Here is a 21,733-nt window from a genome sequence, read left to right as displayed (position 1 = left end):
CAGTGAGTGTGAGGACTTTTTTTTTGGTATTGTGTACTTGTTTGCACAATTTGAGATTTTTAGTGAGTGCATAATTGTTTCAACTCCTAGAATAGGAAGTGTGCTTTAGGAAGATTTGTAACAACAGCAAATAAGATGAATTGCAAGAAGGAAGACTATATGGAAAGCCACCACAGAAGTTCAAAAGAGAAGTAATGGTAGGCATAGTGGTAGGATTTGTGGCAGTGAAAATGGAATGTTAATAACAAAGAAGATTTTTAGGATGATGAAACAATGACTCTGGAGTTTTTATTTTAAAATAAAAGTAGGAAGTCAAGCAGAAAAGCTGTTTTGTGGAGAAAGAACACTCACAAGTTGGTGTGAATTATTCCAATTAGAAAATCATACTGCTTTCTCAAGACTTTCTTAACTAGGAGTGATTTTGCCCTCCAAGGGACATACTGGCAATATCAAGAGACATTTTTCCAACTCTTCACAACTGGGCAGCGGTGGGGTGGGAGGGTGTCCTGTTGACATCTAGTGGATAGAGACCAGGGATGCTGATAAACATCCCACAATGTCAATAGTGCTGAGGCTGAAAAAACACGTTTAAGATTACGGTTACAGTATCCCAACTGGATTACTAAAACGTCCAAACTCAAAATTCTTAAGCAAACAATATGCATGCAGGAAAAAAATAAAGTATGGCAATGTATACTGTGAAAGTCTACTTTTGTTTGATTTACACATAAGCCTAATCAATATAACAATTAGAAGATAGCCACCTTTTTTAGCACAGATACAGATGTAGGTTAACTGTTGATATTCAATTCTGATAAAGTGGGCAAAAGATGAACCAAAGATCAAGACGTATTGGCCTAAACTTAAGTCATTAAGTTAATTTCTCCAAATATGGATGGTGGAACCATTTCCTCCTAATGTTTCCTGCAAAATGTGCTATCAAGAGCCCTGCACAAACACCATTTTGGGGGGATAGGGCCGAGTATTTTAAAAAGGTACAAGACAAATGGATTTTTCCAACAATAAATTAGCTGCAGCAATGGGTGTGGATACTACGGGAGGTTTCATCACAGATGTTTACCGTTTACTTTTAGGGATGTCGCTTATGATGTCTGTAAATCACTGGCTCTGGTTTGGAGGTTTTCGTGGCTCTTCCACTCAGCAGTACAATACTCTTTATTCTTTCAGGGGACAAACAGCAACAAAACCCGTCTCCCACACAGTCAATACACCCTAACAGACAAGTGGCCCACAAACTAACCCTTCTCAAATGAAGGAAAAACTAACTAGGGCTAGAAAATTTTCAACAAGAAGGCATTTTCCCTCTCACATTTTTTGCTAATCAAAGGAATAGGAATTGCTGCTGTTTTAAAACCTGGAACTGGCATTTCAAACCTCTACACTAGACGACGTATTGCGAAGAGGACGGCGAAGGAAGATCACCCCCACTCGTCCCAGATTCGTGGTTCTAAGGGCGGGTTATGAGAAGGGCGTCAGGAAGGTCTTCCTACAAAGCTGAGTGGCGGGGCAAGTCCTTTTTCGTCCTATTTGGGTCCCAGGACGGACAAGGAAATGTGCGCCCAAGGTTGAAGAACACGCAGTGCGTCCGTCACGTAGACACCTCTCTTTCAGGGGTCCCAATTAAGTGTGCAGGCCTGACTTTCCCTCGGAATCCGGGCCCCAGGCGTTCCTCCCGGAGCTCCTCTTCCGCCCTCTCCTAACCATGCAGCCTCTGAGGAGAGGAACATCCACATATAAAGAGGCTTAAACTGCGCAGAGCCTCCAAGGGATGAAGAAGCACCGCCAGTCTGAACTTGTAAGCCGGGAGGCAAAACCCCAAAGCTTCCCCACCCAGGGAAAACCTTTGGCCCCGAAGCTCCTTCCGTTCTGCTTAGCCTGGCTCAGTAACCCTCCCTCCCGCGTCCGCGCTTACCCAATACCAGCCGGGCTACGTCCGAGGGTAACAACATGATCGACGCCGCAGAAGGAACCACAATAAGAGACGAGGCTCAGGTGAAAGCAAACAGCGACAGCTCCTACGCCGCATCTCCCGGTTCCACTGGCCGCACTGAACCCGCGGCAATCTGTCCCGCCTCTTTCGTTTCACGCCAGCCAATCGCTTAAACGGAAGAAAGAAAGGCGCCGAAATGAAACCCGCCTCCGTTCCCCTTGCAGGTGTCGTCATTTCCGTCCTTAGCGTCGGAGGGCTGGGGCTGAGCAGGGCGAGGAGGTGGGTGGCGAGCGCCGGCGCCTGAGTGCCCCAGGAAACGCAGCGTCGCTCGCCATTGGTGGGCAGGGCGCAGGCGCGTTTCCGCAGGCTGGCCCAGTGTTTTGGGGGAGCGAGTGTTTTGGGCTGTGGAGACCGCGTGACGCTTGGCGCGCTTGGGCGGCCTGTGCTCCGCCGCCGCTCTTCCTTCTTTCACGGAGACGGACGCAGCGCGGCCACGCCGGCTTTGAACCGGAAGCGGGAACAGGTACGTGAATAACAGGGTGGAGAAACCGTGGCGGCGGGACAAGGTGAGAGGAGCGGGGATTTGGGATGAAGCCACCGCCGCCTCCAGAGCTCCTCCTTTGGCCGTCGGAGTGCAGCGGTAGGGACGCGGAAGCAACGCAGAGGCCTGTGCGTTGGAAAATTCAGTCGTATGCGACCTAGTCTGTCCTCGCCTCCAGACGCCCAGTCTCACGCTGTCCTCCCGAAAGGCCTGAGACGCTTTTATTCACCCCTTTCTCGGCCGCCAAGCCTCATCACCCTCTCCCGCCGTCTGTCCGAGCCCCTAACAGACTTAGCCAAGAAATTATTTTTTAAATGCTTTTAATTGAACCCTGCCTCCTGCGCGTCTCCTTTTTCTGTCACCCTGGGGTTCACATTTAACTAGGTGACTCGACTAGTCATCTTTTAAAATTCTTTTTCTCGTAATTAGTACTTTTAGTCAGTGAGCATTTATTGAGATTTAAACTACATCCTCGTGGTTAAGAGCATGGGCTCTGCAATCACACTGCCAGAGTTCGAATTCTTACTGTCAGCTGTGTGACCTCACTGTCTTCTTTGTGAAGACAAGTGAGATAATCCTTACTTGTGGTGAGTCCTCATGAACGTTAGCTATTTTTTTTTTTTTTTTACCAGGTACAGCTTAGTAGGAAGACAACTGTAATTCAAGGTGATAGTGTGATAGAAGAGTACCGTGATGGTGGAAGAAGAACCATCAGAAAGATTTATGAAACAGTCTTAAAGGAAGGGAATATGGTAATTGCTAACATTTATTGAGCATTTGTTGTTATACATTCATATAAACATATATGAATCCTTACGACAACTCTAGGTAGGTACTAGTATTGTTTTTCATTTTATTGAGAAAACTGAGTTTTGGAGAGATAGCTAATTTGCTCTACTTTGTACAGCTTGTAAGTGTCTGGACCAGGATTTGAACCAATTTCGTCTAATTATAGAGCCCACGTCTTAGCCGCTAGAAAAGAATGGCATGCCAAGGGCAGAGTTATTTCTAGAAAGAAGGGAATTAGGCATCATTGTGAAATTCTGCAAAGAGATCAATTTGCTTGGGACCTAAAAAGGAGCATTGGGTTCATCAATTCAGACGGTGTTGGGAGATCTGTATTGTTTCAGTTTAATGTTGAGAGTGGAACCTAGAGAGTCTGAATAAGTGTATAAAAGAAATTCATCTTTATCTGGTGACACTCTTACGCTAGTTGACTACTTTCTTGTTTCTTTGACCTTCTTACAGTTGCTCCGACATACCATGTTCTTTTTCCATCTTAGGACCTTTTGGCTATGCTAGTCTCCTTCCCTGAAATGTTGGTGCTCTAGCTCTTGCTATGATAGGCTCTAGTTCATTAGGATCTTGGCTTTATTATAACCTCCTCTGAGATGTATTCCATAACAATTTGTGTAGAGTCCTGTTCGCTGTTATTTTTTATTTCCACTTTTTTTTTGGCGGCTAGCCAGTAGGAGGATCTGAACCTTTGACCTTAGTGTTATAAAGCTGTACTCTAACCATCTGAGCTAACTGGCCAGGCCTCTGTTGTATTTTTGTTTCCTTGAGTCATATATTACAATTTGAAATTATGCATTTATTTATGAGTTTACTTGTTTATTGTTACTCTCACTCCATGAGGGTAAGATTTGTGTGTGTTTAGTTCATTATTTATATAGTTATCCCTACCATAGTACCTCAAACACAGTAAGTGTGTAATAAATACTGTTTAGATGTATCAGTGAATGAACATTTCTGTTTATGTGGATAGTACCGAATTGTTTTGTTTTCTTCAAAGTAATCAATTTTAAGAAAATGTAGGGGAAAAACAAGTTCAGAAAAGCAACAGCTTGGAAAAAGAAGAGTCAAGTTTAGGGCTGCCTCTTTTTGGAAATATTGCATTTCAGTAAACACGTTTTTTTTTTTTTCACATTACAAATAGCGTCTTTAGTATATTAAGAAATAAAGGTGCCTACCCTTATGGTTCTTTGGATATTGCCAAGGTGTCTCTTGGTTAGAACACCAATTTTATTTTCCTTATTGACTTAATCAAGAAGACTTTAAACGAAGATTGAGGGAGAACAGGGAAGATAACAAGACAAAATCATAAGGAATGGAAAAATAAAAATGATAGTCCTTTTCCTCAAGAAGTATACAATCAAATGGAAAAGACCATAAATAAGTAAGAACCTGTAATCTATAGCAGAGTAAAGTGGAGGTTGTAATACTGATAAGGGTATCAGGAGAACCACCAATGAATACAAATGGAGGAGAGAATTAGAGCTGTTTGCCAATGAAATGGGTAGCCTTGTTAGGGAGTTTAATCTCACTGAGAGTGTTGAAAGAGAGAGCAAAGAGTGGTATCAGTCTCCAGGTGCTGGTGCCAAAAATATAGGCCACCATAGCTTAGGACTGTGAGGCAGAACATGAGTCCTAGAGGAGTGATCTGAGACCTAGGGAAGTGGTCCAAAGCCTGATCCCAGGGTGACTGAGCACCTCCTATCACAGTTTCAGGTCTTATATTTAAGTCTTTAATCTATTTGAGTTGATTTTGGTATATGGTGAGAGACAGTGATCTAATTTTTTCTTCATTGGCTATCCAGTTTTCCAAGCCTCAGTTTATTTAAGAGGCTGACCTTTCCCCAATATATGTTCTTGGCACCTTTTTTGAAAATTGGTTGTTTGTAAATGCATGGATTTGTTTCTGGGTTCTCTATTAGGTTAAACAGCATTTTTTGGGGTAGAGTGTAGAATGGAGAGAAGATACAAAGTTTAACTGCCTCCTAAAACTTGCTCCGTGTGTCTGTTTTTATGCCATTACCATGCTGTTTTGATTACTATAGCTTTGTAGTCCCTTTTGAAGTTAGGTAATGTAATGCCTCCAGCCTTGTTCTTTTTGTTCAGGATTGCTTTGACTATTTGGGGTCTTTTGTGATTCCATACAAATTTTAAGATTTTTTTTTTTAATTCTGTGAAGAATGTCATTGGTATTTTGATAGAGAGTGCATTTAATCTGTAGATTGCTTTGGGTAGTATGGACATTTCGACAATATTAATTTCTTTCAATACATGAACACAGGATGTCTTTCCATTTTTTCAGGCCCTTTTTGATTTCTTTCATCAGTGTTTTGTAGTTTTTATTATAGAAATCTTTCACTTCTTTGGTAAGTTTATTCCTAGGGATTTTTTGGTTTTGTTTGTTTGTTTGTTTTTATAGCTATAGTAAATGGGGTTACTTTCTCGATTTCTTTTTCAGTTAGTTCGTTGTTGGTGTTTAGAAACACTGCTGATTTTCGTGTGTTCATTTTGTATCCTACAACTTTCCTGAATTTGTTTATCAATTCTAAGAGTTATTTGGTGGAGGCTTTAGCTTTTTCTCTATATAAGATCCTGTTGTCTGCAAACAGGGCCAGTTTGACTTCCTCTTTTCCAATTTGGATGCCCTTTATTTCTTTCTGTTGGCTAATTGCTCTGGCTAGGACTTCCAGTGCTATGTTGAATGAGAGTGATGAAAGTGGGCATCATTGTTTTGTTCCTGTTCTTAGAGGAAAGATTTCAACTTTTTCCTTGTTCAGTATGGTATTCTTTGTGAATTTGTCATATATAGCCTGTATAATGTTGAGGTACGTTCCTCCCATACCTAATTTGTTGAGTTTTTATTATGAAGAGATGTTGAATTTTATCAAATGCTTTCTCTGTATCTACTGAGAAGATGATATGGTTTTTGTCTTTCATTTTGTTGGTGTGATACATCACATTTATTGCTTTGCATATGTTGGAACATCCTTGCATCTCTGGGATAAATCCCACTTGATTGTGGTGTGTAATCTTCTTGATGCGCTGTTGAATTCACTTTGCTAGAATTTTGTTGAGAATTTTTGCATCTATGTTCATTGGGGATATTGGCCTGTAGTTTTATTTTGTGTGTGTGTGTGTGTGTGTGTGTGTGTGTGTGTGTGTGTGTGTGTGCGTGTGTTCTTGTCTGATTTTGGTATCAAGGTGATGCTGGCCTCATAGAATGAGCTTGGAAGAATTCCCTCCTATTTGATTTTTTTGGAGTAGTTTGAGAAAAGTTGGTGTAATTTCCTCTTTAAAAGTTTGGTAGAAGTCAGCAGTGAGGTCATCTTGTTCTGGGCTTTTCTTTGTTGGGGAAATTCTAATTACCAGTTCAATTTTGTTACTTGTTATTGGTCTGTTCAGGTTTTCTGTTTATTGATTCAGTTTTGGTAGGTTGTATGTGTCCAGAAGTTTGTCTGTTTCCTCCAAATTTTCCAGTTTGTTGGGTGTGGTTCATAACAGACATTAATGATTCTTTGTATTCTTGGTATCAGTTGTAATTTCTTTTTCATTTCCGATTTTCTTTTTATGGTTCTCTTTTTTTTTTCTTAGTCTAGCTAATGGTTTGTCAATTTTGTTTATTTTTTCAAAAAACCAACTTCATTTTGTTGATCTTCTGTGTCTTTTTTTTGGGGGGGGGTCTCAATTTTGTTTAATTCTACTCTGATCTTTATTATTTCCTTCCCTATGCTAATTTTAGGATCAGATTGTTGTTGCTTTTCTAGTTCCTTGAAGTGGAACTTTGGGTTGTTTATTTGAACTCTTTCTATCCTTTTTGTGTAAGCATTTATTGCTGTAAACTTCCTTCTTACTGTTGCTTTTTCAGTATCCCATAGGTTTTGGTATATTGTGTTTTTAGTTTCATTTGTTTCAAAGAATTTATTTCCTTCTTAATTTCTTCTTTGGCCCAGTGGTCATTCAGGAGCATGTTTAATTTCCACGTATTTGTACAATTTGTGAAGTTTTCTTGTTATTAATTTCGAGTTTTATTCCATTGTGGTCTGAAAAGACACTTGATATTATTTGAGTTTTAAAAATTTGTTGAGACTTGACTTTTAGAGTAACATGTGGTCTATCCTGGAGAATGTTCCATGTGCTAGGGGCAAGGGCTGTAGCACATACTGGTTCTTGAGCTCTGGAGGGGTGTGTGCAGGTGTACTGCAGGTCATTTACCCAGAGGTGTAGAGAGGGGTGGGGTGGAGGGGTTCCAAGTGACCAGAGCTTGGGGTGCTAGTAGGGGTACTCGGAGGTTGGGGGATTTTCCATTGAAGTAGATAGGGTCTCCAAGGTTGTGCGCAGGTCCTTGAGCCCTCAGGAGGGGCACTTGGGTGCTTAGCAATTTCTCCAGTGAATTGGGTGGCATCACCAGGGCTGTGGACAGGACCTCAGTGGGTTTTCTGGGACTGCGGTCCTGACCTTAGATTTATGGGAGAGGCTCTGGGGTGTTTGGCTGCTCCTTAGTTGAATTTAGCAGGGTTGCTGGGGTGGAGGGACAGGCAGGACCTTGGTCACCTGGAAGAGGGACTGGGGTAAGTGGCAACTTTTCTGTTGGAGTAAGTGATCCTGAGCATCATGTCTCAATTTAAATGTCATGTTTCTTAGGTCTCAGACAATAAAGTTAATTATGCTATTAATTCTTTCATTCATTTATTATCATTGTTATAATTATTATTTTTGACTGCTGGCCTGTACAGTGATGAAACCCTGGACTTTGGTGTTATCAATATCATGCTCTAATCAACTGAGCTAACTGGCCAGCCCTATACTTTTCTTATTTTTACCATTACTGTAAACGAAGTATACATTTGTGTGTTGAAGCACGTTTTTGATATTCCAGGAAAATCTCATGTTAAATATGAAAATGTAAAGAAAAAACATTGTTTTTGATTACAGTGTGTCTCTGTACAGTTAGATCTATCTATATTTTAATACCACAGTCTAAAATAATTTTATATATATTTGTATTTTTTACAGACAGTAATGTGTATTCTGAAATTCTGAACCATGAGTCTGGCACTTAATGATCTGCTTGTTTGCTGCCGTCAACTAGAACATGATAGAGCTACAGAACGAAAGGTAGTAAATAACTAAGATTTAATCTCTCCTTGAAACGTGTGTGATTGGTAACCCATTATGTTTATTTTTCATTTTCAGAAGGAAGTTGAGAAATTTAAGCAACTGATTCGAGATCCTGAAACAGTTCTACATTTAGATCGGCATTCAGATTCCAGACAAGGAAAATATTTGAATTGGGATGCTGTTTTTAGGTATTCTATTCTAATTTTTTTTTATTGTCTTTATTTTTCTCTTTCATTTTTATTTCTTTTGTGATATTATTATTTTTGTGTGTAAGTCTTATTTATCTTTGCTCTTTATATATTATTGTGCCTTGCATAATATGTTTATCTAAAACAATTTTTAAAGGATCCTCATATAGAAAGTTTAAAATTGTAAGTCATTTGTTTAATAAAATGTCTTGGACATATCTCAGTCAAGAATGAGAATTTCTTGGGCCGGCCCGGTGGCGCACTGCTATAGTGCGCCGCTTGGGAAGTGCGGTGGCGCTCCCGCCGAGGGTTCGGATCCCACATACAGACCGGTTCCTGCTCACTGGCTGAGCGAGGCGCGGGAGCAACACCGAGGGCTGCGATCCCGTTGCCGGTCCCGGTCTGGTATGGGGGCGACACTGAGGGTTGCGATCCGTTGCCGGACACGGAAAAAGACAAAAAAAAAGAATGAGAATTTCTTTCTTATCAATTAGTTCATTATACTTTATTCAAATAAGAGAAACGAATTAAGTTATAATAAATTTAATTATTACTTTGACATATTGAAGTATTGCTGTCAATATAAGTAATTGCCATATGTGAAATTATACTAAAACAAGTAAAAGAAATATCAGAATATTTCCATATAAATGTAGTTAAAAAACAATGAAAAGACACAGTTGATTGCTAGAGAGGAGTGGCAAATAGGATTGATGCATTTTACATTGAGGCATAATTTTCAACCATGAAGTCCATTTATGACTAGAAACAGATTGTGAGGCTTAGGAAAGATGAATAAAACATTTTAAATTAGTGTAGAATATTGAGAGTGTTAAATAAACTTGAAACATTTGCAGTCAAGAGGAAGTATGAGTATTTAGTTGTCCTTGAGTGTTTAGAACAGATAACTAATTGTATTTTTTAACTCCTATTTGATAGTAGATTGACTGTTACAGATTTGAGTGCATGTAATATGAAAAATGCTTGCTCCTTTTTCTGTGGTTACTTAGTTTTTAGATACTATGAATACAGTTTTTACCTAAAGATGAATACTACTGTGTGTAAGCTGATCAGGTAGGCCAAATATACACCTAGCACTTCTGGCTAGTCATAAATCCCTTCTAGGAAGGCTTCATTTTAAAGGCTAGAAACTTTACTAACTGCCTAGGAAAGAGGAAGATCACATACAGAGTAACAGAAAGAGATGAGGGTATTGAGAGCCCTTAATACCATTGTAAGCTTTTAATGATAAAATGAGAAAGCAAGTAGTAAAGCAATAGAAAATCATGGAGATTACAGATTAAGAGCTTTGCAGACCAGACTTTAAATTGGTGGTGTAGGAGTTAGGCCTTGAAAGAGAGATTTAATTGTTTCATTTAGCTGTACTTTTTTTTTTTTTCCTTTTTGTCTTTTTTCGTGACCCACAACGGATCGCAACCCTCAGTGTCGCGCCCGTACCGGGACCGGCAACGGGATCGCAACCCTCAGTGCTGCGCCCGCACCTCGCTCAGCCAGTGAGCGGGAACCGGTCTGTATGTGGGATCCGAACCCTCGGCGGGAGTGCCGCCGCGCTCCCAAGCGGCGCACAAGCGGCGCACTGTACCAGTGCGCCGCCGGGCCGGCCCTTAGCTGTACTTTAAAAGATGTTTTTCGTGATGGCATGAAGGACTTTTTGAAATTATTATAATAACTTAAGCATTTAATGAGTTTCTGAAGTTCCACTTTTTTTCCTTGAAGATTTTTACAGAAATATATTCAGAAAGAAACAGAATGTCTGAGAACAGCAAAACCAAATGTATCAGCCTCAGCACAATCCTCCAGGCAGAAAAAGATGAAAGAAATCAGTAGTTTGGTCAAATACTTCATTAAATGTGCAAATAAAAGTAAGTGATGTTATCTGTTATAAATAAATGGCTGAACACTGTTGCATGAATTTGATCTGAATATGGTAAGATGAAAGTTGAGTGCTGACTCTAATTTCTAGTACATATAATGATTTTTAATATTACAGGTTCAAATATTTGGGGGACTTTATGCAAGTGTAGGATGATAGGATCTAAGGATTAAAAAATTGAAAATTATTTCAACTGCCCATTCTTGGATTCCCTCTCTATATATGTCCCTAGTACTCACATCCCTTTGAAACTTTCTTTTGTACCTTTGAACAGCTTTAAGAACATTAAAAGCCTGTCTTCTTTATTACTGCTTCTGCCTTCTGAGATTATACAAGAAAATCCTAATCATTTTTTCAGTGTGACATCCTTTGAGATATTTAAAGATAGCTATACTATTTCCCCTGAGTCCTCTTCTCTAAGGTAAATAGACCTACTTCCTTCGGCTCATATGACCTACTTTTTATGTCACTTTCTTTTGAATATTTTTCACTGTACTTGTATCTCTCAAAGTATGTGACTCACTTACTTAGGTATATTTTGATTTGTACAGAGTAGAGCAGCACTTGTATATCTTTTATTCTGTACTTTTACTAATTCATTTTAAGATCGTATTAGCTTCCTTGGCAGTCAAAACCCACACTCTTGGTTGGCCGGTTTGCTCAGTTAGAGTGCTGCCTTATAGCACCAAGGTCAAGGGTTTGGATCCTGGTATTGGACAGCTGCCCCCAAACCCCAAAAGATGAAACAAAAACCCACACTCTAAATTAACATCATGCTTACTCTGATTTAAGGAGAGAAAAAAACAGTCTTTTTCTCCAAATGAGCCACATGTTTTCCATCTTGAACTTGTACAGTTGATTTTGAAGAGTTGATATTTTTGAACCAAAATGCAGGATCCTAGAAAGTTTTTGTAAGGAAATGGGCTTTAGACAAATGCTTCAGACCTAGAAGCAGAAATGTTTGTTTAGGGACTTCTGAGCTCAGACTCTGTATACTCCTCGCAGATGGGGATATAGTTTTGTGATATCAACTGTAGTTTAACAATCAGGAAAGCACATTTGTGGTAAACATTTAGTAGAAGCATGTAGATTGTTAGTGAATGGTATTTCAGAATGGTGGTATGAGACTTGTCTAAAGAACAGTGGTTTAGCAAATTTTTCACCTTCTTTGAGTTGCCAGTTTGTATGGATAGCTGCAAGCGCTTGTCAGAGACTACCGGAAAGCTACACTGAAATATTCTGTACCTGCTTTTGCCTTGTGTGGTAGCCTCGTATCCAGTAAAATATCATATTCTTGGCTAGTAACCTTGGGATCTTAATATGTACTTATTAAATGGGTGAGTGAGAGAAAGATATCCTGCCAATTTTGTAGCTCACCAGAAAAGTTTGTAGCTTATAATTTTAACGTTGCAGAGAAAAAAAACCCTTCAATTGCAAAATTAACAATGAAGATCACTTTTCAAAATGCGTGAATATGTTGGTTTACAAGAAAGAATGGGTGAAACTTTTAATGTGAGATCATTTAAATAGTTAATAAGTGGTGTTTTTATTTGACTTCCTTTTTTTTAAGTTTGACTTTGTAAGTTAAACCTCTTTAACTTGGGGTAAAACCAGAGAGCTACTATTACCTCATCTCATTTCTTCTATTGTTTTTTTCAAAAGGTTGGAGGGTTGATGGGAATTAAAGCACATGTCTAGGGCCGGCCCGGTGGCGCACTGGATAGTGCGCCACTTGGGAAGCGCGGCGGCGCTCCCGCCCGAGGGTTCGGATCCCACATGCGGACCGGTTCCCGCTCACTGGCTGAGCGAGGCGCGGGAGCAACGCCGAGGGTTGCAATCCCGTTGCCAGTCCCCGGTCCGGTACGGGGGCAACACTGAGGGTTGCAATCCGTTGCCGGACACGGAAAGAGTCAAAAGACAAAAAAAAAAAAAAAAAAAGCACATGTCTAGACTTTGCCAGACTTGATTAGCATGGGTATCCAAGGTATGATGAAAGAAACACATTTAAAAAAAGGTGGGAAGGAACAAGTAAGCAAATATTGTTCATTCCTTTATGCTTCTGCAGAAAGCATAGACAGAGCCTACAGAATAGAAAACCCAGCTGTGAAAAATAAGTTCCATGAGGTTCCATAAAGTCTCTGCAGGCAATTTAATTCTTTTTTCTTTCTTTTTGGCTGGCTGATACAGGGATCAAATCCTGGACCTTGGTGTTATCAGCACAGCACCACACTCTAACCAACTGAGTTAACCAGCCAGCCAGTTCTCCTTTTAAGATTTTATAGAAAAAAAAAGTCAGCAAAATTCTTGAAACACTTAAAAATTTGGCAGAGGGAGGAAATATATTGGGATAAAGGACATAGGAAAATATGATTTTATCCTAATATTAATTTACGTAGTTATTCAACAAGTTTTTATTGAGGTTCTACTAATAGGATAGTCACTGGGATACCCTAGTATGTAGGAATATAGGGATTAATTTCTTTCCCTAAGGATCTAATAATACAATGGATGTTATACATAAGAAAATGTTACGAGGACTATAAGAGAGATGCACAGGGTGTTACAGAAGAGGATCATATGGTTGTGCATTTCCTCATTAGCCAGATGCCTAAAATTATGAAATAAGTCATAAGTAAGAATGATTTTGAAGTTATATCAGTGTATTTAGCATAGTCTGATACTTCTGAATATGATAACTAGTCTCATCCTAAGAAAATTCTAATCTAGAATGTAGTCAGATATATATAATGAGTTGTGTGCCCTGCTCATAGCTTATAACAATAAATATGTTATATTCCATTTTAAGATTCATTCACTATGGACATACAACATTTCAGCTGTGACATCAATATGATTTGCTGAAAATAAGAATTATTTTTAAATGTAGTTTTACTTTCAAGAGTATATATCTATTAATGCTGAATTTTAGTTTCTCTAATAAATAAGTATACTGTTAAAATTATAGCCTTACATATTTGTATGCCATAAATGTTGTTATACGACTTGTAAATAATTTTGCTTTTCAGAGTAAATATCCTCCTTGTAATCTTATGTTATTCTAGTAAATTTATTCTTCATATAGAGTGCCAAGAAACTTTAGATCATTTTAGGTATAATGCCAGAAATTGTGAATTATTAAGGATAGAATAAATGTGTATTTTTGCTTTGTATCCCTACAGGGGCTGGCAAACTTTTTCTATAAAGAGGCCAGATAGTAAATCTTTTTGACTTTGAGTCGTTTGGTCTCTGTCTCAGTTACTCAGCTCTGCTGTTTTAGCACAAGAGCAGCCATAGACCGTAAGTAAATTAATGGATATGACTATGTTCCAATGAAACTTTATTTACAAAAACAGGCAACTGGCTGAATTTTGCTCATGGGCCATAGTTTGCCAACCCCTGCTCTATGAGAAGGAGGTTAGTTACTAGTAATTTCCCAAACAGAATTATATAAATGGTGGCCATTCTAAGTGTCCTTTATTTATTTTTGTTAAGATTTTTGGTTTTTTTGTTGTTATTTTATTTTTAAATAGGAGCACCCAGGCTAAAATGTCAAGAACTCTTGAATTATATCATGGATACAGTGAAAGATTCATCCAGTGGTGCCATTTATGGAGCTGATTATAGCAACATACTACTTAAAGACATTCTTTCAGTGAGAAAATACTGGTGTGAAATATCTCAGCAACAATGGCTAGGTATGACTTGAAGGATTGTGTTTGTGAATTTTTCCTTGTGAAGTGAAATTTCACCAAATAAAGCAGTCAGAGTCTGCCTGTATCCCCCAAATGACCTCATAGTTTAACAGTACTTCAGTAAAATTATATGGTTACAGAATCTGACACCTAATTTTTATTTATTACATATCTTCTGCATTATTAAATCTGTATTAATTGTAGGTGCCTGCCGTCAGAACTGGAATTACAGAGTTGAAAGATGCCATTACTGTCCTCAAGGAGTTGACGGTCCAATGGCAGGAAAAAAATCAAGGAAATGAAAGATTATAATACAATATGATATAGATATGTTTGGGTGCATTGGGTACACAGAACGATGGCACCTAAACTCAACCATAATTAAAGTAGAAAGGAGAAAAGCAAAAGAGAGAAGTGTCATAAAAGTGAGAGCAAAAGAGATTCAAGTTGGAAGTGGGTAGTCAACATATTAAGTATTGTAGAGGGGATGACACAAAAGTGTCCATTGGATTAGGTATTAGCAGGATACTGGTAAGGTAATGGGAACCAAATGTGTAAGAATAGATAAAGGACCCAGTGACTTTCAGTTAGAGATTGAAATATTTCAATTTACTGATTTCAAAGGTGTAGTAACTCAGAGAGGGTTTAATGGGTAAAAGTGGAATTTGGCATTAATAAGATGACCTTAATCCATATGTCAAGGTCTTCTAATGCACCAGCTCTCAAAATTTAGAAACTCAGTCTTTTTTATTGAAAAGTATTTAGGCTAGATTTTGCTAACTAAATTAAAAGACATTTGTCTATGTTCCTTATTGTCAATTCACCATTTCAAGATGAGATATGTGTAAACCACACAACCATGAACTAATCAGTGCCCTCACTCCTGCATTATACTCTGCTACTCCCACATGAGTAAAGGCCTTCTCAGCTGTTGCACTAATTTCTTAAGAGTCATTTGGGGCCTATGTTTTGCTCTGAACTCAGGCCAGGCTGTGTACCAAACAGGGCCCTCAACAGGCATAGTGGCAGCCTTTGGAGAATAGGCCAGTGATACCTAGAATATCAGTCAGGTCTCTCACTGTAATGGTCTAATCATACTTTTGATATTTGGGCATTTTAGATTATCACTTATAACCATGGCTGTCACTGAAATAAAGGCACTTCTTCCCTTAGTCGCCTTACTATGATTCTTTCATGGCATGTTCTATGAAACTCTCTTTTTATTTTTAAGCAAAATACTGTTACGTCCTTTTTTTTCTGTTAACGTCCTTTAAACAGCCTTTTTGTCAAATTATTTTTCTAGTTAGCTCCCTTCCTCATAACTTGTTTCTCTAATGAGGACTCTGTTTAAGAAGTGAAATCTATGCTCAAAATATATATTTAGTAGAAGTGGTGATTGAAGCCATGGTTATGAATGAGATTGTCTAGGGAGAGAGTTTGAAATGAGATAAGATGTCCTAAGACAGAGCCAACATTTCCATATGAATTTTGGAATCAGCTTATTGATTTCTGCAAAAAATCCTGTTGGGATTTTCTAGGGATTGCACTGAATCTATTGAACAATTTAGGAGGAAGAGACATCTTAACAATTGTAGTCCTCCAATCCATGAACACAATATATCTGCATTTTTTTAAGGTCTGTTTTGATTTCTTTCATTAATGTTTTGTAATTGTCAGATTTTGTATATGTTTTATCAGATTTATACTGTAGTAGTTTATAAGTTGAACTGTTTTAAAAATTTTGATTTCCAAATTGTTCATTGCTATTATACAGAAGTATAAATTGATTTTTGTATATTGATCTTTTATCTTGGGATCTTGCTAAAATCACTTGCTAGATCTAGGAGCATTTTTGTAGATTTCTTGGCATTTTCTATGTAGACAGTCATGTCATTTGTTAAGTAGTATTTTTTTTTTCTTCCTTTCAAGATATTTGGCTTTTATTTCTTTTTTCTGTCGTCTTAAATTGGCTAGGACATACAGCATGATTTTATTTTATTGTGGCAAAATATACATAATGTAAAGTTTACCATTTAAACCATTTTTAAGTGTACAGTTTAGTGGCATTAAGTACATTCACATTGTTGTATAAGATGCCCACTATCTACCTGCAGAACTTTTTTCTTTATGCTCATTAAACAACAGTTCCCTATTCTCCTCTCCTCTTAGCCTCCTGGCAGCAACCATTCTACTTTCTGTCTCTGAATTTGACTATTCTAGGTACTTAATGGTTATAGATTGAATGTGTCCTTCCAAAATTCATGTGTTGAAATCTAATCCCCAGTACCATGGTATCTGGAACTGTGGCATTTGGGAAGTAATTAGTAATTTGGAAGTGTGGCATTTGGGAGGTAATTAGGTAATTCACTATGTATGTTGAGCCTTCCCGAATGGGATTAGTGCCCTTAGAAGAAGAAGCCAGAGATCTAGCTTGCTTTCTTTCCACCCTGTGAGGATACAGCTAGACATCAGTAGTCTGCAACTGAGAAGAGGTCCCTCACCAGAAACCAATCATGCTGGCACCCTGGTCTCACATTTCTGGCCTCCAGAATTGTGAGAAAAAAATTTCTGCTGTTTATAAGCCACCCAGGTTTATGGTTTTGTTATGGTACTTTGTTATAGCAGCCCAAACTAAGACACTCATTTGAGTGGTATTTGTTCTTTTGTGTTGGCTTATTAGAATTATCAAAATGTCTTCGAGGTTCATCCAATGTTGTAGCATATGTCAGATTTCCCCTTTTAAGGCTGAATAATATTCTATTGTATGTATATGCCACATTTTGTTTATTTCCTCATTCATTGATGGACACTTGGGTGTTTCCACCTTTTGGTTATTGTTAATAATGCTGCTATGAACATGGCTTACAAGTATATTTACAGTTTTCTGTTTTCCAGTCTTTTGGGCTTATACTCAGAAGTGGAATTGTTAGATCGTATGGTAACTATGTTTAATTTTTTGAGGAACCAACATCCTGTTTTCCATAGAGGCTACATGCGCCACTTTACATTTTTACCAGCGATATACAAGGGTTCCAGTTTCTTCACATTCTCACTAGCACTTATTTTCTGTTTGTTTGTTTTTGATAATGGGTGTGAAGTGGTATCTCATTGTAGTTTTCTTTCTTTTTTTTGTTTTTTTTAAAGATGACTGGTAAGGGGATCTTAACCCTTGACTTGGTGTTGTCAGCACCACGCTCTCCCAAGAGAGCCATGGGCTGGCCCCTTCTTTGTGGTTTTCATTTGCATTTCCCTAATGTTGAACTTTTTGTGTTTATAGGCCTTTTGTGTATCTTCTCCAGAGAAATGTCTGTTCAAGTACTTTGCCTAATTTTTGTTGTTGTTTTTTAAGACTTTATTTTTTAAGAGTAGTTTTAGGTTCACAGCAAAAATTGAGTGGGTGGTATAGAGCTATTCTATATACTCCCAGCTTCCCAAACATGTATAGCATCCCCCATTCTTTGTCTATTTTTTAATGAGGTTCCTTTGTTGTTGTTTAGAGTCATAGGAGTTCTTTATATATGCAACATTAATCCTTTATCTCATGTATAGTTTGCATATATTTTCTCCCATTCCATGGGTTGCCTTTTCACTATGTAGTGTCCTATGGTGCACAAAAGCTTTTAATTTGATGAAGTCCAATTTATCTATTTTTGTTGTTGTTGTTGCCAGTGCTTTTGGTGTCATATCCAAGAAATCATTGCCAAATCCAACATCATGAAAATCTTTCCTTATGTTTTCTTCTTAGAGTTTATAATTTTATCTCCAGTACGTTTTATTTTTTTAATGGAACCTTTCTAGCCATTCTAGTATGATTTTGAATAGAAGTGGTGAGAGCTGAAATCCTTGCCTTGTTTCTGATCTTAGGGGAAACATTCAGTATATGACCATTAAGCTATCAGCATGTTAGCTATCAGTTCAGGTTGAGGACCTTTCCTTCTATTCCTAGTTGCTGATGGTTTTTATCACTAATGGGTGTTGAATATTTTAAAATCTTTTCCTGGATCTATTGAGGTGATCATTTTTTTTTTTTTTCTTTAGTCTGTTGATCTGGTGAATTATGGTGATGGATTTTTCAAATGTTGAATCAACCTTGAGTGCCTAGGATGTACCCCGTTAGGGCATGTTGTATTATGATTTTTATGTATTGCTCGATTGAATTTGGAGACTCTTGTTTTGGGGAGGTTTTTAACTATGAATTCATTTCTTGAATAGATGTAGGATTATTTAGTTTTCCTATTACTTTTTTAGAGACCTTCATATTTGTTTCTTTCATGGAGTTTATAAATTTCAACTAAGTTATTAAATGATGAGCATAAAGTTGTTGACATTATTGCCTTATTCTTTTAATGTGTGTGGGCTCTGTAATATATTGCCTCTTGAATTATTGATTTCCGGTATTAGTTCTTTCCTTCTGTTTGCTGTGAGTTTGTTCTTTTTCTAGTTTCTTAAGGTAGAAGCTTTGATCATTGATTTGAGACCTTCTTTCCTAATATGTGCATTTATGTAATAAATTTTTCCCTAAACACTGTATTAGTCACATCTCACAAATTTTGACATGTATTTTCATTTTTGTTTAGTTTAGAATATGTTCTCGTTTTTCCTGAGTTCTTTGACCCATGGATTAATTGGAAGCATGTTGTTTAATTTCCAGTTGTTTGGGGGATATTCCTGTTTTGTGTTTTCTTTTACACTTTTTAGTCTATTACATTATGGTCAGATAATATACTTTTTATGATTTAAATTATTTTAAATTATTAAAGTTTCTTTTATGACCTAGGTAAATGTTCCATGTGCATTTGAAAGCAACCTGTATCTGCTGCTGTTGATTGAATTATTCTATAAATGGCAATTAGAGTCAATTGATTGATGGTATTCAGTTCTATAACAGACTGGTGTGAAATCATGAGAATCAAGTGAGAAAAAGGGGCAAATAAAGACAACACTTTAAAAAATTTTGGTATTAAGGGGAAGGAGAAAGAGGCGTACTGTTAAAGATGAGAGTCATTGGAACATATGAAGGTACTTCAAAATAGAATTGAAAGATAATATGATCTTTCCATGAACTTTTTGAATTACCCTCATATATAAATGTAATCGGAAGGATTCAGTAGAGAGAGTGTAGTTGGAATACACGGGAAAATTGATTATATGTATTTCATGAGAAGAAAGACTTATAAAGCAAGAGTCCTATGATTAGCCTAAGGAAGAAGGTAGCTTTTCTAATAAGATAGGAAGGAAGAAAAGTTAAAAACATTAGTAGTTTCCCTGTACAACTAGTGTAAAATATGGATTTCTCTTCCAGGCCTTCAAAATTCTGCATAATTTTGCTTCTGCCTACCTATCTGACTTATTAAAGCCCACCACTATCCTTCTAATTTTTGTGCTTCGGTTATACTGGCAGTTAGTCAGTTTCTCTAACCCAGTGGTTTCCAGACTTTTTAAAAAAATACTTTATTTTTTAGAGCAATTTTATATTCACAGTAAAACTGAGTGGAAAGTACTGAGTTCCTGTATACCACCTTACCCCACACATGCAGAGCCATCTCACTAGCAAAATTCCACACCATAGTAGTATATTTGTTAAAATCAGTGAACCTACACTGACATGTCATTATCACCCAAAGTCGGTAGCTTACATTAGGGTTCACTCTTTTTTAAAAAAAAAAATATGACTGGTAAGGGAATCCTAACCCTTGACTTGGTGTTGTCAGCACCACACTCACCCATTGAGCTAACTAGCCATCCCTATATAGGGAGCCGAACCTGTGGCCTTGGTGTTATCAGCATCACACTCTCCCAAGTGAGCCACGGGCTGGCCCATAGGGTTCACTCTTGATGCTGTATACTCTGTTGGTTTTAACAAATGTATAATCACATGTAGTCACCATTATAGTATCAAACAATAGTTTTACTGACCTCAAAATCCTCTGTGCTTCACCTATTCATCCCTCTTTCCCTCCCCCCCAGTCTCTGGGAACCAGTGATCTTTTTACTGTCTGCATGATTTTGCCTTTTCCAGAATGTCAATACTGTCATGAGTTGCTTAATTCATCAGTAGGCAATTGTGTCATTGTGCAAACATAGAGTTTACTTACACAAACCTAGATAGTATAGCCTACTACCCACCAATTTTATTTTGTATAGCCATTTAATCTTATGGGACCACCCTCGTATATGCAATCCATTGTTGATCGAAATGTCATTATGTGGTGCATAACTGTAGTTGGAATCGTATAGTATGTAATCTTTTCAGATTGACTTCTTTCACTTAGTAATATGCATTTAAGGTTTTTCCATATTTTATCATAGCTTGATAAGCTCATTTCTTTTTAGCAAAGAATAATATTCCATTGTCTAGATATACCACAGTTTATCCATTCACCTACTAAAGGACGTCTTGATTGCTTCCAAATTTTAGCAGTTATGAATAAAGCTGCTGTAAACATAGGTGTGCAGGTTTTTGTGTAGCCTCAAGTTTTCAGTTTGTTTGGGTAAATACAAAGGAATGCAGTTGCTGGATCATATGGTAAGACTGTGTTTAATGTTAAGAAACTACCATAAACTGTCTTTTAGAGTGGACATTGTCAATTTCTGTATTAAATTACAGTAAAGCATAATTTTTATTTGTTATTTTAAATTGTAAGAACAGGAGTTCTAATATTTTTTCACACTGCGGTGGATCATCTCACACACTCCTGTTTAGAGTGTATGGGCTCTTTCTTGCCCCAGGTTATTTGTCATTCTTTTTCAGAGATTACCCTATGGCTGATTTCATCATATTCTTCAGGTCTTAGCTTAAATGTAACTTCAATTTTCTGATTGCACTTTCTAAATTTGTTTCTCTCTTTTTATTTTCTACCATAGTACTGTGTTTCCTTTAAAGTACTTGTGTGAAAATAAATGATACGCTTTTAAGCAATTCATGAGTCAAAGGAAAAAATCTCAAAGGAAATCAAAATATACTTAAAATTGGGTTAAAATGAAAGATACACCTATCAAAATTTGTGGGATGCAGCTAAAGTTGTGCTGTGAGGGTAATTTATAGTATTAAATGCCTATACAACAAAAGAGGAAAGATCTTAAATCAATAATTTAAGCTTTCATCTCAAGAAACTAGATAATGAACACAAAAACCCCTGAAACTTCAGAACAAGCAGAAGAGTAGAAATCAATGAATTTGAAACAGAAAAACAATAGCAAAAAATCAATGAAACCAAAAGCTTATCCTTTGAAAACATTAATAGAATTGATAATCTTTAGCAAGAGTAAGATGAGAAGATACAAATTACTGATATTAGAAAGGATATGGGATAAAATTGTAGATCCTGTTGATATTAAAAGGATAATAAGGGAATACTGTGAACAACTCTGCACACATTAAGTGGACCAATTCCTCAAAACCGTGCACTATTAAAACTCATTCAGTAAGAAATAGATAATCTGAATAGCCCTATAACTATTAAAGAAGTTAAATTGATAATTTAAAACCTTTCATAAGACAAATTGGGGACAAGGCAAGGCTGCCCACTCTCACCACTCCTTTTCTACACTTTA

The 21,733-nt window shown here is 37.4% G+C and overlaps 2 protein-coding genes across 3 annotated transcripts in view; one reads left to right on the top strand and one right to left on the bottom strand.

Moving 5' to 3' along the window:
- The window catches only part of NPAT (nuclear protein, ataxia-telangiectasia locus), a 42,554-nt gene extending 40,484 nt beyond the window's left edge, over window positions 1-2,070 (bottom strand). The window contains exon 1 of one of the 2 annotated variants that reach the window (XM_008581367.1): window positions 1,934-2,070. In XM_008581367.1, the coding sequence (XP_008579589.1) occupies window positions 1,934-1,970 (37 nt within the window). In that variant the 5' untranslated portion in view covers window positions 1,971-2,070. The remainder of the gene's footprint in view (window positions 1-1,933) is intronic. The other variant, XM_008581368.1, reaches the window with a different exon arrangement.
- A 336-nt stretch (window positions 2,071-2,406) lies between these two features.
- ATM (ATM serine/threonine kinase) overlaps window positions 2,407-21,733 on the top strand; it is a 128,450-nt gene continuing 109,123 nt past the window's right edge. Inside the window, exons 1-6 of the mRNA XM_008581365.1 lie at window positions 2,407-2,474; window positions 3,125-3,320; window positions 8,301-8,402; window positions 8,481-8,593; window positions 10,331-10,476; window positions 14,018-14,182. Of these exons, the coding sequence (XP_008579587.1) occupies window positions 8,331-8,402; window positions 8,481-8,593; window positions 10,331-10,476; window positions 14,018-14,182 (496 nt within the window). The 5' untranslated portion in view covers window positions 2,407-2,474; window positions 3,125-3,320; window positions 8,301-8,330. The remainder of the gene's footprint in view (window positions 2,475-3,124; window positions 3,321-8,300; window positions 8,403-8,480; window positions 8,594-10,330; window positions 10,477-14,017; window positions 14,183-21,733) is intronic.

The sequence above is a fragment of the Galeopterus variegatus genome, unplaced genomic scaffold, assembly GCF_000696425.1.
Source record: "Galeopterus variegatus unplaced genomic scaffold, G_variegatus-3.0.2 Scaffold2336, whole genome shotgun sequence".
NCBI classification, from domain to species: Eukaryota; Metazoa; Chordata; class Mammalia; order Dermoptera; family Cynocephalidae; genus Galeopterus; species Galeopterus variegatus.
Note: the sequence above shows the minus strand (reverse complement) of the source record. Positions and strands in the feature narration are given on the sequence as shown.